Here is a 14,942-nt window from a genome sequence, read left to right on the forward strand (position 1 = left end):
GGTTATAAAGTGATTCAATAGGAGATCTTAAGTACTATTTTTCGTTCGGCAATAACGACATACCTTGAATTTCGATGAACGAATGTTTACCTTTATTATGTTTTGAATAAATTTTCGTTAAATGCCACTTAATTTTACGACATAACTTCTATTTCGGGGTAGTGTGATCCATTTACTTGAATTTTGGTGTTAGCTGTGTTTTTAAATGCTTATCCGTGTTATTTAGGTTTTTAAGCAATTCACCATATGATCTTAATCCCCACTTACTAGGGATGGTGTGTAAGTAGGGCCATACATTTATCGCGGAAATATTTTCAGTCAAACAGTGAGCTAAAACTTTGTAGTACTTTCTGCGTTTCGTGGTTGACTGGGTTGACTTGAGGTACTACATGTCTACAGTCAGCACACCAATCACAGCCATCCAGTGTGGAAGTAAAGGTGTCCTGATTGGCCCGGGCCAAACATGGCTATGGCATCTCTAGAAGACGGCCGCCAATCACAAGGAAACAATATATTGCTAGTGCTGGCCTACCGTATTGCAGTCTAATGAACGATCACAAATATTTTGCCAAACATACCTGACCCTATCTTCTATGTTTGAGTAGAGCCACTATTGTTTCGCACCACTCTAAGCTATGCTCTATTTAATGAGAGGATGTCCATTAAATAATGTCCAAGTTCCAATGGTATAACAGTTTAATTTAAACTATTTAAAATAATGAATACATTAAATTGAATGTAAACTAACCTAGTTTTTTGTGTTCAATATGTGAACCTTTAGTTATATGGCACACATCCGGACTAAAGTCCAATTCTTTCCCACACTTCGGTATGGACGCATGTGTAAACGTGTTCTTAAAATCTTCCACATGATCATCTTTGGCAACTGAAGTTCAAGACTTGCTTTCAGAACAGATTTCTTAGGATGCTCTGACAGTGTCAACATCCCGTATAGACAATTTTAGTCATCCCGTTATTTTCCCTTTAAAACACACATCTGGTCGTCTCGAACTGCCTATACAATCGCCGGATGTGATTGCCACACGGGGGATCACAACATAAACTTTAAACGAAACGCACGTTGAACTGAAATTACAGGTTCACTCTTGGCAAATTGCAGAACACAAAATGCTTTACGCTGAGAGGGCACTGCAAGCGAGAAAACAAGAAAGGAGTACTTAACACTTGCGCTTATCTAAAACTGTTTGGGTTACTCTTTGTGACCTTGAACCAACACACTACAGCACATACAGTTGATACTATTAAAATTTATAATTAGGACATTATTTAATGCCTATTAAGCCTATTAAGATTTCATTAGTCGATACCGTCACATACTTGTGCTGGGTAACCACTTCTTGTTTTTTAACCAGCTCAGGGCGAGTCAAACTACTGCAGACCAATCATCTACGTGAAGCATATGTTCTTAAGTCCCGTCGCTACCTAATGAATCCACGAAAGAATCCTGGCTCAATTAATAATTAGATATCAATTAGAATTTCCGTTGCTTAACACTGTCACTTTCATAAAATATACCCCTCTGAAACCTTTTACACAATGCGAACACTACACTTCAACGTATGTTTTTGGATATCATGCAAATAGGGCACAGTCTATCAAGTGGAAAAAAAGTAGGTTGAAGTATAGTATAAACGTAATAATACATGCATGGCTAAGCCCTGCATTAATCAGTCTGAAGCTCATACCACAGCCCTATTTATACAATATTGCTTTTATGTTACCCAAAACATTAGAATAATGGAAGAAATTCATTAAATAAAATCTTTTATAAATTTTCTTTCAGCTTAGAGACAGTAATTTATACATGCATTAAAAACATCATGTTTCAACTTTTCTAACTGTGAATACGCAAAAGACAATCCGCTGAAGATTTGCTTCATTTGCGTTTTTTAATGAACTGAAAAGTGTGTGTGTGGCGTCCATGCGTGACAGAAATGGAACATATTTCTTAATTTGGTGTGTATAAATATACACACAAACATATAAATAATTTTATTGGACAAGTGATAAGAATTGAGAATAGTAATTATGCGGGTATGTTCTCTATTGAAAAAAAAAAAACTAAGTACCAGACAAACATATTAAAGCGTTACGAGAATTCCGTAGCATCACTGCTGCGTCATTTCTACCTCTCCCTGCCGTCTCCTAAACATTACAACCAGCATATAGCATGCTACGCTACATACCTATTCCCCCCCCCCCCCCCCATCTTTTCGTCTTCCCATTCGACCGCTAGCGCATGCGTTGGAGTGGCGTCGCCGCTGACGCACTCTCCTCCTCTACCGGTTCCCCCACCACATTCCTAACTATTCCCCTCAGGTGATCGGATCCCTTCAGCAAAGAAGTTTCAATACAAAATTGAAGCGAGAAGAGAAAAAAGTTAATTACTAACTAATCACTAATTTTTTTAATTATTCCATACATTTAATAAAGTAATAAATCAGTTCCATCCATCCTATTTACTATCATAATTTTGCGACATAGTCTCTTTTCAAAATTTTAAGTCCTAAAATCCCACGGAATAAGAAAATATCTCATGCGTTGGTGATACTGTGGTCGCTCGTAGCTTAAGTCATAAACGTACGAACGGGTTGGTACAAAAGGAGAGAGATGGAATTGGGCAGAACTTCAAGGTTTTAAGTAGTGAAGAGGAAGCCTATCATTCATCTGCGCGTGAACTTTCTGGGATATTTCAGAGGAGCGTTTGTGGGCGTAACATTTGGGAGTATATTTTCAGCAGGCGGGCCTTACAGCATCCGTAGCAACAAACAAGAACTCGGGTCAAACAAGCAACGTATTCCACCAGAGTTGCAGAAGATGGAAAAGTCGCAAAAACCTTTTTCGGTCGGCGTTTCATTGTAGCGCGTATCTCGGAAATGCGTCGTAGGATTCAACTTAGCTTCTGACGGCGAATATGAACACCGCTCCAAACACCAGTAAAAATCCGAGCGCAGAATTCGAGCCGTCAAACGGAAGTGAATGCTTCAAAGGGGAAGCGGATATCGTCAAAATCCGGACGTCCACTGCGATTTAAAAGATCAAAGTTCTAATGGCGGAGATTTATTTTAACGTCACAATTTCTTTCCACAGCGACCCAAACAACAATACCATACGATAGCTTACCTACCAACTAAGGCGCCTGAGAGAATCTCGCCCTTCGAAAATGTTTCGCATTAATTATTAGTATCGAATATAAAATCAAATTGAAAATAATAATATACATTATTTGGATTTTAAAGCATTACACTGTCTGATGACTGCAATCTTTTGAGAGAGATGGGATGAAAATACCGTTTTTCGCGGGTGCAGGCATTAGGACGCATTGTCAAGAAATTTAAAAACAAACCATAAACGAGCGTTACCAAGCCAATGGCGGATACAAGTGGAGGTAAGTTGATTTTCTCTTTCTGATTGCAACTTACAACATATTAAATGACGTTTTGAAGAGAAAAAACCTGGGGAAAACAACGTTTATAACCATAAAGGATTCACCACCGGGTTCTAACGGCGGTTTACAATAATAATAATTTAGGATACTCAAGTTAGCTTTTTTATTCGAATGATTTGAAACTTTTACTCTATAAGTGGCAAGTATTGTTGGTCAATAACATAGTACCATTATCAAGGAATATTTTTTTTCGAGAATTAGAATTAGAGATTAGTCTAAGTTCACGTTTGAAAGTGTCATTAAGAAAGGAGTATATTCTGTCACTCACGTGCAGATACCTTTACAAGTCTGAAAGCTAATGACAGCGAGCGGTGGCCCCACTAGAATCCCACAGCTCGCAGCACACTAGGAGAGGGGGCACATCGACAGCCACTAAAAGAGCCGCTGTTTGCAGGAGACAACGACATTTACGCTTTGTTTGCTCCGTCGCTCGTTCGCTCGAGAAACCTGCGAATCAAACGGCGCGGCATGAAGGGCTCTTCGCCCGGGGCAAACACTTGCTGCTGGAGAGAAAGAAGGCGCGCCAGGGGAGGCAACCTCACGCCAGGTTCGCCAACAGGAGAGTGACGCCTGAGTGCGTTTCCGAGACGAAGCTTCGGTATCGTCGTTGCTCGTTCATGCGGATCCGAGCAGCTAACGGAAAGAAAGAATAATACTGTCAAATATAACATAGCTTCGAGGATTCTGTGTAGATTAGAACATTTCCAAAATGTATTTTGTTGCGAGGGATTTTCCCAGGGTGCAGGGTTTTTTTTTTTGGGGGGGGGGGGGGGTAGTGAACTGGTTGTAGACCATAGCTTTCCTGTTATTATATTAAACGTCAAGTGTGCAAAATTATAATTCAAGGTTTGAAAAAAGGAGTAATGGATGGTTTTATCCAAATCAGATGAAGACAGAAAAAGTGCTCGATATGTTCACTTTTGTCGGAATTTTAAGCATTTACAAATAAACTGTACAGTGTACTCTAAACGCCAAAACTACGGACAGCAAGTTAGAATATAACAAAAACTTCTTTGTTTACCACATTTGTGGTTATATTATCTGGTGCTAAACTCACCATGCTGCCGTTGGGGCTCACTTTAGAACAGGCCACGTAGAACTGCCATGTGAAAAGCAATTCTCTCATAGTTCGATATCTTCCATCTTTAGCGACTGGCCTTGTGATTTGTTTATGGTCATTGCAGAGCAGGTTTTAGGGGGGAATTGCAGTTGCTTGGATGCGAAGGCGCAGTCAGCGGGTACAAGTGGTATCCGCGGTATGAATACAGATCCCCTCCGCGTACATCGGGTAGACACAGTGGCCTCGGTGGTGCTGTCACTTGCAGGCTAGTCCCGTTGCAAAGCTTAGGAGAGTTGAGGTCGCGTAGCAGCACGACAGGAGTTCAAACCTTTCATAGGATCGTGTGAGAAGGAAGGCCAAATGGGTTAAGGCTGTTAAGGGGCCCGCCTCGTCAGGGGTGTATGTGTGTTATTGAGCCGGGATGATAAGCGCGGCGCTCTCTGGTATTTCTAGCGCGGTATAGCCTCTAAGCGCAAGGCTCTGAACTGGCACGCAGTTTTCTCGTTGTCACAGGATAAATGTGAAATTTGAGAGGTGACTGTAACATTATATGGCTGAGAAACGAAGATAAAGGTGTAATGCAAGTCCCTTAAGTGCTTTCAAGAATCTGTACCGGTTGTTTACGCCTAAAGATTACTCTGAAAACATGCGTTTTAGCCATTTTAACTCTTATAAAAATACCGTTTAAAAACTTAATCCAAAAACAAAAGTACTTTTTGGCCCTCAGCGAACTCTTAAATGCTTTTCGTAAGCAGACCCCACTCAGATATCTTGAGTAGTTTGTAAATCGCGTAGTTTTTCCCGAAGCTCTGCACACCGTATGTGTGCCCGGGTAGGCGGAGCCCTTAAGGAACTCTACCAGGAGGGCCAGGGAGGGCCCAGAGAGGGACCAGGAAGGCCCACCTTGCACCTGGTGAACACGAGGCGACTCTCCAGGTCCTGCAGCGACAGCAGCGGGCGGCCCTCCCCCTCGGGCTCCATGAGGCCGGCGCCGGTCGTCACCTCGCGGTACATGACCTGTCGCAAGCCACACGGCACAGTACAGCACAGCCGGCCTCTTGTAGTTATTCCGTGGTAACCAAACCTTACATCCAGTTATATTTCAATCATCTTCTCTTACAATTTAACAATTTAAAATTAGCTGAAAATTGAAATATATATATTTTTGTTCCAAGACTCAGTTACTAAAGAGGTTTTTCTTGTGTGATATGAATAATTGTACAGTTTTTTTTTTTAAATTCATATTTGGTAAATTTTTGGTTTCAATCCCTTATTTAAATAAAAAAAGCATTTTTTTAAAAAATAAAACAAAGTATTGGCTATTTCTGCACAATAAAGTCTTCGTAATGGAAATATGCTGGTGATAAAATAAACCCGTCGAATTCTGTCAAGTCGATTAGATATTAATTTTTTATATATTCTCGTGATGCTGCGGAGGAATGGGAGCAACCGGCGCGCGCGACGTCCGCCACGTTCACCGGCTCCGGAGGACCCGGGGCGCGAGCCTGCAGCCGTCTCGCCGCTCGGCGCAGCACCTCGCCTCGAGACCCGGTGCTGACTACAGCTGCCGCGAGCCTCGCCAGCGCGCGCATTCTCAACACTTTCATCTTGTTTCACTAACTGAAATATACACAGTTTAAGGGGACAGTAAGGGAAACGCAAACGCCATCTGAGAGTCAATATTCCTCTCGCAATAACAAGCTTTTTTTTGGTTATACTATATAAAAGAGGCTCCGGGGACTGCTTTCTGGGTGTGGATTGTGGATGGGTTCAATGTCCGACCATTGTGACCACACGGTGGCCATATTGGCATAAAATATCCTCGAAGTTCCTCAAAAAGGACATAAAATTCCTCAAAATACCTCAAAACTTCCTTATTATGAGGGAAAAATTCCAGTTTTAGAAGAACATTTCACGTTTTATTCCCCAAAAATGCCAGAGTCTTGAATTGTTCCCATTGAGGCTTAAAGTGCCAATTTACAAGCCTTCAATAAGCCTCTGGAGGGAAGTCTTTACCTTACCTCGAACTCGTAAAGTCCGCCTTCTTGAAAATACGTAATTGAGATAGAAATTCGGGAAAGATGTTAAAAATTAAACAATATAATAAATAAAATTGTAATAAAAAAATACCATTCACACATTTTGAAATTATGATATCACGTCTGCTTACTTTTATGATATCACGTCTGTCATCTTAAAAATACGGATTTTTTGGCTCAAAAATCAGTAAAAAAAATTTAAAAATTATAAAAATAATGAATTCTTTATAATAATTTTTATAAAAAAATACTGCGTTAAACCTGGCGAGGCCAAAAAAATGACGATGGATCCTTCCTCCACGGTAGCCACCGGCAGACTGACCACACACCACCAATGTCAAAGCAGATTTTACATCAACCAGTATGATGTTATGGTGGCCATCTTGTTTTCGTCAGTTGGAGACCGCCATCTTGGATCCGACATATTTTAATTTGATGGAGAACGCTGTCACCATATTGGTTTAATATTTACCTACTATAATGCAGTATTTATTTTATTAACATCCGCCATCTTCCCGCCCGTCTTAGCTGCCATCGCTGTTAGAATCGTAATTTGGAAATCCGGGAAAAATTCTAAAATTCATCAAAGAAATCACCCACTAAAATGCAAAGGCCCTACTTTGTGACAATACACACCCAGAGACCAGTCCCCATATGCTCTTTTATATACTTCTAATGTTTAATTTTAAATAAACTAGTTTCGATGAAGCATAGAGTATTATAATATGTAGCATGCTAAAAGTCAATATTGACTTGCTGCTACATACAGTTTTACGTTTGAAATCATTAGCATTTAGTAGGTAATAAAATTATTATTGAATAGCTACAATGGTAATAACACAGTCACTATTGATTGGGAAAGATGACTGTCCTCTGAAGTGTTGGGGATGTTGCCGTCTGTAGTTATCCGAGTCACGATCCTACGGGTCCGCGGAAAGGGTGTATGTTGTGAATATGTAGCCTCTCAACACTCGTGGCAATCCTCTGCCCCCTCGTGGCCTCGATGTGCTAACTGGGTCTCTGCCGGGACTACCAGTCAGAATGAATGGCACCAGAAGTGTTGGTTGGGCTGAATCTGCGGGCAACAACAGATGCGATTGAAACCTTTCTGGGGGGTTCGACTACTGAGCCCTGGTGGCCTTCTTGTCCCAAACGCTGTCTCATCGTGAAGAGCCAGCATCTGGCGGTTGGTGGTTAAAGGAGAGGACTAAGACTTTAGTTGGTGGGGTTAGGTTCACCCGGGCCTTAATCGGCTACAAGCCCCTTCGACCCGAAACAAAGAACCGTGGAAAGATCCGAGACACGTCGTGGTGGTCCAGCATATCTGACAACGGCACTGACGGTTAGTTCTAGCTGGGGCGAACAGTCTGAAACCTGCTTGTGCCACTAAAGAGTGAAAGTAGTGCGGAATGATCCTTGAAGTGAATGTATTCCCGCTGAGGTTTTCTCTGTCAGCCCAGGACAAGATTGGTGTTGGTGTCGCACTTGGTAGTGGTGCTCCTGTCGCTCTGAGCAAGCTCGGAGGGTCCCTAGCCCTGTGAAGAGCTGACCTGGTGTGTGACGATACAGCTCCGGTGCTGGCCTGGACAGATAGCAGAAATTTAATTGGATTCCACCATACCAAAGGTTTTCTGGGTGGTTGAGGAGTTCCAGAATAAAAAAGGTGGTTGGCGGTAGGGGCTAGTAGTATTGTGACCTCAGGGTTGAGGACACAGTCAACTGTCTGGTCACAGTCAACTGTGAGCTAGTGGGTTCGTGGTGATGATGCTGGGATGGATTGCCTCAGCCTCTCATCATAGCCAGGGCTCTAACTTCTATATTGTGGTTGGATGTGGGTGAGTGATCGCCCACACCCTCTTATGTTCAGGATGAGGCTGGAACTTGGGACTTGGGGAGGTGCAGTTGGCCTGTGACGGGTGTAAGGGCCAGTGCAGTGGGTAGGAGCTGACTGAAGGTCTGGTCAGCTGAAGATTCAGCTCCCTTTCCACACAGATTCACCCCGGCGAGGAACTCCTGACGTTAAGGAAGAATGTCTGCAGTGCTTGACCGGTGACGCCAGTGCTCAGCTTCGTAAATGATCTGGACCGTTTGAATGACTGTTACCCAGATTCTACCTGGTGGTGAACATACTATCGGGCGAGATAACCCGATAAAGTCCGGATTAATTATGTTATGTTCTTTGGAAATCTCAAAGTGTGGACTTTGCCTTAACGAAAGCGAATGTTCATTGTGAAACAATAAAAAATGTTTATGCATAAAAAGCGTAGAAACCAAATTTCCATAAAATTTTTTCTTAATAAATTGAATTCATCATGTCGTGGAGAGTACCATAGCGATGGCTTTTATTATTTTATTTGGTTCATTAACGCCCCTGCTAACATGCTAGTATGTTAACTGGATGGTGGTTTGGAAGGTATACTAAAATTTTCTCCTTGTTAAAAAACACTAAATACACACATCGAATGTATAGTATAACCATGGATATTGATCCAGAACACCACGCATCAAAGTTGGTGCCCGTGTTGGGTTTCCATCGTTGATTGGAAAACTGATAGTAAAACAAATATAAAAACAGACACAGCAATGTTACTCACATACATATTTGGATAAAGAGCTGCGTATAAAATTATATGTAGCAAAGTTAAGTTTCGTACGAAAAAAAAATCCTTTTTAAATTATGAAATTATGATGGTAGATAGAAAGACAATCTTTTTTTAATGAAAATTCATGTAATAGCAGCATTATATATATTATGTAAAAATAGTTTTAGTCCCACCTTACAGAAAGCAATTTTTCAATATTATTATTGTAGAAATATAAAAAATATTTTAATTCTCTTAAAAAAAGTGTGAATTTAAAGTTAAAAATTAATATTATGTTTTTAATCCACAACTTCAATTTAAAGTGGTTTTTTAAGTGCTCAAGTCACGTTAGAGCTCTTGTCAGAACTAGTATAGACAATGTCACACCTATGCCTTACGCAAGAGCGAGTCCAGATTTTCTAATTCAGTTTTAGTAAATTTACAATTGAAATATTAAAATAATATATTTATTGTTTAAATTGTTCTATAATCTATAGCACTGCAGTAAAATAATAGTTGAGTAAATTTGGTAAACTGCATGTAATTTGGAGAAAATCTGAAAGGTGTTCGGGATCCGCCAGTGGTGTTACGCGGGACCTGTACACAGGATCCAGCCGCGCCAGCTACCTGCATCTCCTGGACGATGCGAGCCAGCACCGGGTAGTCGTCGTCGGTGACCTTGGAGGTGTTGAGTATCGTCTGCAGCAGCTTCAGCACCTCTCTGTAGTGCTGCAACAGACACGGCGTCCGCCTGAGACCGACATACGGCGCCGCCTTAAGCCTGGTGTATGCGACATGTGGCGTACACCTGATACACGTGTCATCGACACAGGGCGTTTCTTTATTCAGGAATAAAATAGGAAACTCTTAAATTTCGACTTCAACCTTCATTTAAGGTTGTAAATTTTCATCTTGTCATTACTCGTTTTATTGAATTTTTTATGCATTTGTCACTAAGCATTACAAATGACTATTTAGTGGTAATTATTTTGACACCTGATATATTCTACACGTTATCAGTTATTTGTAAAATTCATAAAAATATTTAAAGTAATAATATTTGCTTGACTGAGGGCTTTATGGCTACTCACAAGATATTTTACATTTTTCTGAAGTTCTGTGGGTGTGTAATGCGTGTAACTTTATTGAAATATTTGGATATACAGATCTGCAATCAGCAATAAAACCACAAACGACAAACGTTACATGGCATGTGAAGCCGAACCTTAATGATAACAGAAAAATCAATATATATATATATATGCATATACACGCACACACACATACACATAGCTTGCAGTACATAAGTCACGAATAAGGGTTTCCCCCTTTTTCTTTGATAACCCAGCGCTCTTAGCCGTTAGGCCCTACCGCCCTGGGGCCCCCACGGGCGTGGATGCGGATACGCCGCATACGCAACCAGGAAGAGTGTTAGAGCTTTTGGCTATGCAAAGGGACTGAGGCTACCCATCTCAGTTTATGCACCACCTCCGGCCCCCCACTCCACTCAGCTAACCAGAAAGTTGGATGCTCCCTTAGCCCTCCGGAGTTGTCATCACTTCTGGCGCCTACCCCAGTCTCCCGCTCTCACACTGGGATCCCTCAATCACCCAGCGAACCCGCGGTCCGGTGGAGGCCTACTCAACCTCTCCCAGCTGACCAGGCTGGTAACCGGAGCAGTTCTCGTCGCTCAACACGCTGGCACATCAGAGGGTTAGGGAACCCTAATACCTGCCCCTAAAGCTCTCGGGGCACCACTCCCAAGTACGAGTCCTTCCCAACAAGAATCCTGGGCCTTGGAGGAAACCTCAGCGGGGCACCATTCAAACATGGTGGATTCTCCCCGCACTACGAACAACTTTTGGTCTCGTCGGCAGACTGTTCGCCGGTAGTTTGACCAGACCACCGCACTTCAGAGTGCAGCAACGAGGTGTCCTCGTCGCCTCGGAAAACCCTCCGACCCGCCGTACCTCGGCCCGACGGGTTTACAGCCGATTAAGGCCCGGATGCGACTGCACTCGTCGGGCGACGACCGCCGTCAACCCCAGCTGGAAAATGGCAACTACAGCGCCCAGGCAGGAGGCACCTGGGGGTTTCTTCAGTACCTCCACCGACTACAAGGCTAAAGGGGAAACCTCGCCGTGCAGTTTACAGCCCGTTTTTAGGCCCGGGTACCTGTCCTTCAGCGCCACTCCCAGATAGGCCAATACCGCTCCCACCAGCTTGCAGTACAGTTAGAATTGATCAAATAATTTTCATTTTGTGTTTTGACAAATCACAGTAACTAACTTTGGATTATTTGAAGTAATTACTACTGGCCTAGTGTAATTATGACTTAATTGGCAATATGTCACGTAGCACAACTAATTATACTTCCTCTGGCATTTTTATTTTGGAGCACGTTAATTAAACGAATTTAGCCACAAAATAATCTTTGGAAAATAATACACTTAATTGTTCCTTTATTTAACAATAATAATTACATAAAAAACCAAATCAAAAATTATAGAAAACAAAATTAAAATTTAAAAAATGGAGATCATCCCTTTTAGACTGTGGATATTTATTAAAATCAGAGTAATTTAAATTGAAACATAGTGAAATATGTTTCTTTTTAATATCTTAATAATTTCCAAATTTTACCTTTTGAAAAAATATGTACTTATCAAAAACGAGGAACGTCATGCAAAAAAAAAAATTGCGAATATTCCTCACTACTTAAACTTCGGAAATCACAGACGAACATCGCCGAAATTAAACGAAAATCTCTCTGCCTCCACATCTTGTACTAACTGCAGTTTGAAATATTCTCACTGACAACTTGTTTTGTGCACAGTAAAGTCGTGACATAAATCACAGGTAACATAAAAATATACGTTATAAACCTTAAAAATTAATTATCCTAGGGCTACTGGTATGTGTGATGTACCGCTTTAAAAAAATTATTTCGTCTGTTTACACATAACTACGTTGTTAGTTAAAAATATAAAGAGAGAGAAAAGATCAAACATTTATAGAACTGAATATGACAGATTTTTCTCATGTACAAAAAGCACTCTTCAAAAATATGTTTCAACTGATTTACTTAATTATATTTCATTGTGAGGTTGAAAACAGTTTTGCAAACAAAAAATAATAATTTCTGTAATTTAATGAAAATTTTTCTGGAAATGTTTGTAAATGTACTTTGAATTAATTTTACAGGAAAAATGGTGTTTAATAAGGTTTCTCGTGTAATGCCTATGTTTAAACAGAAAATTGTAATAAAAGTAAACTTTTATTGCCCAAAATCCAAAGATATATAACATTAACTAAAAAAATCACTTTACTATACCAACGTTTCTGAAAAGGTTTTAATCCACATGTTTCGTAACTATAGATTTTTATTTTACAGGCTGATGAACTTTAATATTATGTTCGTTAGCTAAAAGCAACATGTACATGTCAGAGGTGCCTAAAAATGCTAATTTGACGTATATTTAAATATGTTACTTTTCGATACCATAGCACAAATATCAATCGGTTTACTGTACTAAATTTCTTTTCCCACAAAACAAATAATACATACTCTCTAAACCATTGACATATTATAGCATCTACACAGCTTTATCATAGCTGCAAACTCTGCCGTTTGAGGTCAAAATTTCACAGCTTAGAATTGTTGTTGTTGTTATTACGCAAGGTATATCATTCATAATATGGTAAAATATTGTGTTGCATATGACTCAAATTATTTACCAGGGAAAAAGACAATAGCAACATTATCATAGTAAAAATTACTTATTTATACTAAAATTTTTAAGGGTTATACAATTTTAAAGTAAAAATAAACTTAGTGAAATTCCTAACAGATGAGAAAAATCTGTTGGCAGAATTTATATATATTTAAAATATGAATTAATAGTATTTAATGTGATTAAAGGGCTAGGTCACATTTCAGGTCATTTAATATTATTACGTTTAACATAATTGCACTTGTAGAATGGTCGAATATTAATTTTATATACAAGTGGTGCATATTTTTCCAGAAAAAGCTGGACAAATAAAAAAAAAAAACATATGTGCAGTATAGATAAGGAAAACCAAACATAAAAAAATTACTTATAATTTTAGGCTGATGGCAAAGAGCTCATCATTGGTTTATAGCATAGAGCTCACCATAGCTGATGGCATAGAGCTCACCATAACTGATGGCACAGAGCTCGCCAGGACTGATGGCCCAGAGCACGCCAGGACTGATGGTATACAGCTACCCAGGACTGATGGCACAGAGCTCACCAGGACTGATGGTATACAACTACCCAGGACTGATGGCAGAGAGCTCACCAGGACTGATGGTATACAGCTACCCAGGACTGATGGCACAGAGCTCACCAGAACTGATGGTATACAGCTACCCAGGACTGATGGCACAGAGCTCACCAGGACTGATGGTATACAACTACCCAGGACTGATGGCAGAGAGCTCACCAGGACTGATGGTATACAGCTACCCAAAACTGATGGCACAGAGCTCACCAGGACTGAAGGTATACAGCTACCCAGGACTGATGGCACAGAGCTCACCAGGACTGATGGTATACAGCTACCCAGGACTGATGACACAGAGCTCACCAGGACTGATGGTATACAACTACCCAGAACTGATGCCAGAGAGCTCACCAGGACTGATGGTATACAGCTACCCAGGACTGATAGCACAGAGCTCACCAGGACTGAAAGCACAGAGCTCACCAGGACTGATGGTATACAGCTACCCAGGACTGATGGCACAGAGCTCACCAGGACTGATGGTATACAGCTACCCAGGACTGATGGCAGAGAGCTCACCAGAACTGATGGTATACAGCTACCCAGGATTGATGGCACAGAGCTCACCAGGACTGATGGTATACAGCTACCCAGGACTGATGGCAGAGAGCTCACCAGGACTGATGGTATACAGCTACCCAGGACTGATGGCACAGAGCTCACCAGAACTGATGGTATACTGCTACCCAGGACTGATGGCACAGAGCTCACCAGGACTGATGGTATACAGCTACCCAGGACTGATGGCAGAGAGCTCACCAGGACTGATGGTATACAGCTACCCAGGACTGATGGCAGAGAGCTCACCAGGACTGATGGTATACAGCTACCCAGGACTGATGGCACAGAGCTCACCAGAACTGATGGTATACTGCTACCCAGGACTGATGGCACAGAGCTCACCAGGACTGATGGTATACAGCTACCCAGGACTGATGGCAGAGAGCTCACCAGGACTGATGGTATACAGCTACCCAGGACTGATGGCACAGAGCTCACCAGGACTGATGGTATACACCTACCCAGGACTGATGGCAGAGAGCTCACCAGGACTGATGGTATACAGCTACCCAGGACTGATGGCACAGAGCTCACCAGGACTGATGGTATAATGCTACCCAGGACTAATGGCAGAGAGCTCACCAGGACTGTTGGTATACAGCTACCCAGGACTGATGGCAGAGAGCTCACCAGGACTGATGGTATACAGCTACCCAGGACTGATGGCAGAACGCTCACCAGGACTGATGGTATACAACTACCCAGAACTGATGCCAGAGAGCTCACCAGGACTGATGGTATACAGCTACCCAGGATGATGGCACAGAGCTCACCAGGACTGAAAGCACAGAGCTCACCAGGACTGATGGTATACAGCTACCCAGGACTGATGGCACAGAGCTCACCAGGACTGATGGTATACAGATACCCAGGACTGATGGCAGAGAGCTCACCAGGACTGATGGTATACAGCTACCCAG

At 41.5% G+C, this 14,942-nt stretch overlaps 1 protein-coding gene across 1 annotated transcript in view; it reads right to left on the reverse strand.

Moving 5' to 3' along the window:
• The window catches only part of LOC134537975 (uncharacterized), a 433,777-nt gene that overhangs the window by 40,952 nt on the left and 377,883 nt on the right, over window positions 1–14,942 (reverse strand). Inside the window, exons 17-18 of the mRNA XM_063378994.1 lie at window positions 9,778–9,879; window positions 5,433–5,546 (exon numbers count right to left, since the gene is read on the reverse strand). Coding sequence (XP_063235064.1) covers window positions 5,433–5,546; window positions 9,778–9,879 — 216 coding nt within the window. The remainder of the gene's footprint in view (window positions 1–5,432; window positions 5,547–9,777; window positions 9,880–14,942) is intronic.

This window comes from Bacillus rossius, chromosome 12, assembly GCF_032445375.1.
Source record: "Bacillus rossius redtenbacheri isolate Brsri chromosome 12, Brsri_v3, whole genome shotgun sequence".
Classification (NCBI taxonomy): domain Eukaryota; kingdom Metazoa; phylum Arthropoda; class Insecta; order Phasmatodea; family Bacillidae; genus Bacillus; species Bacillus rossius.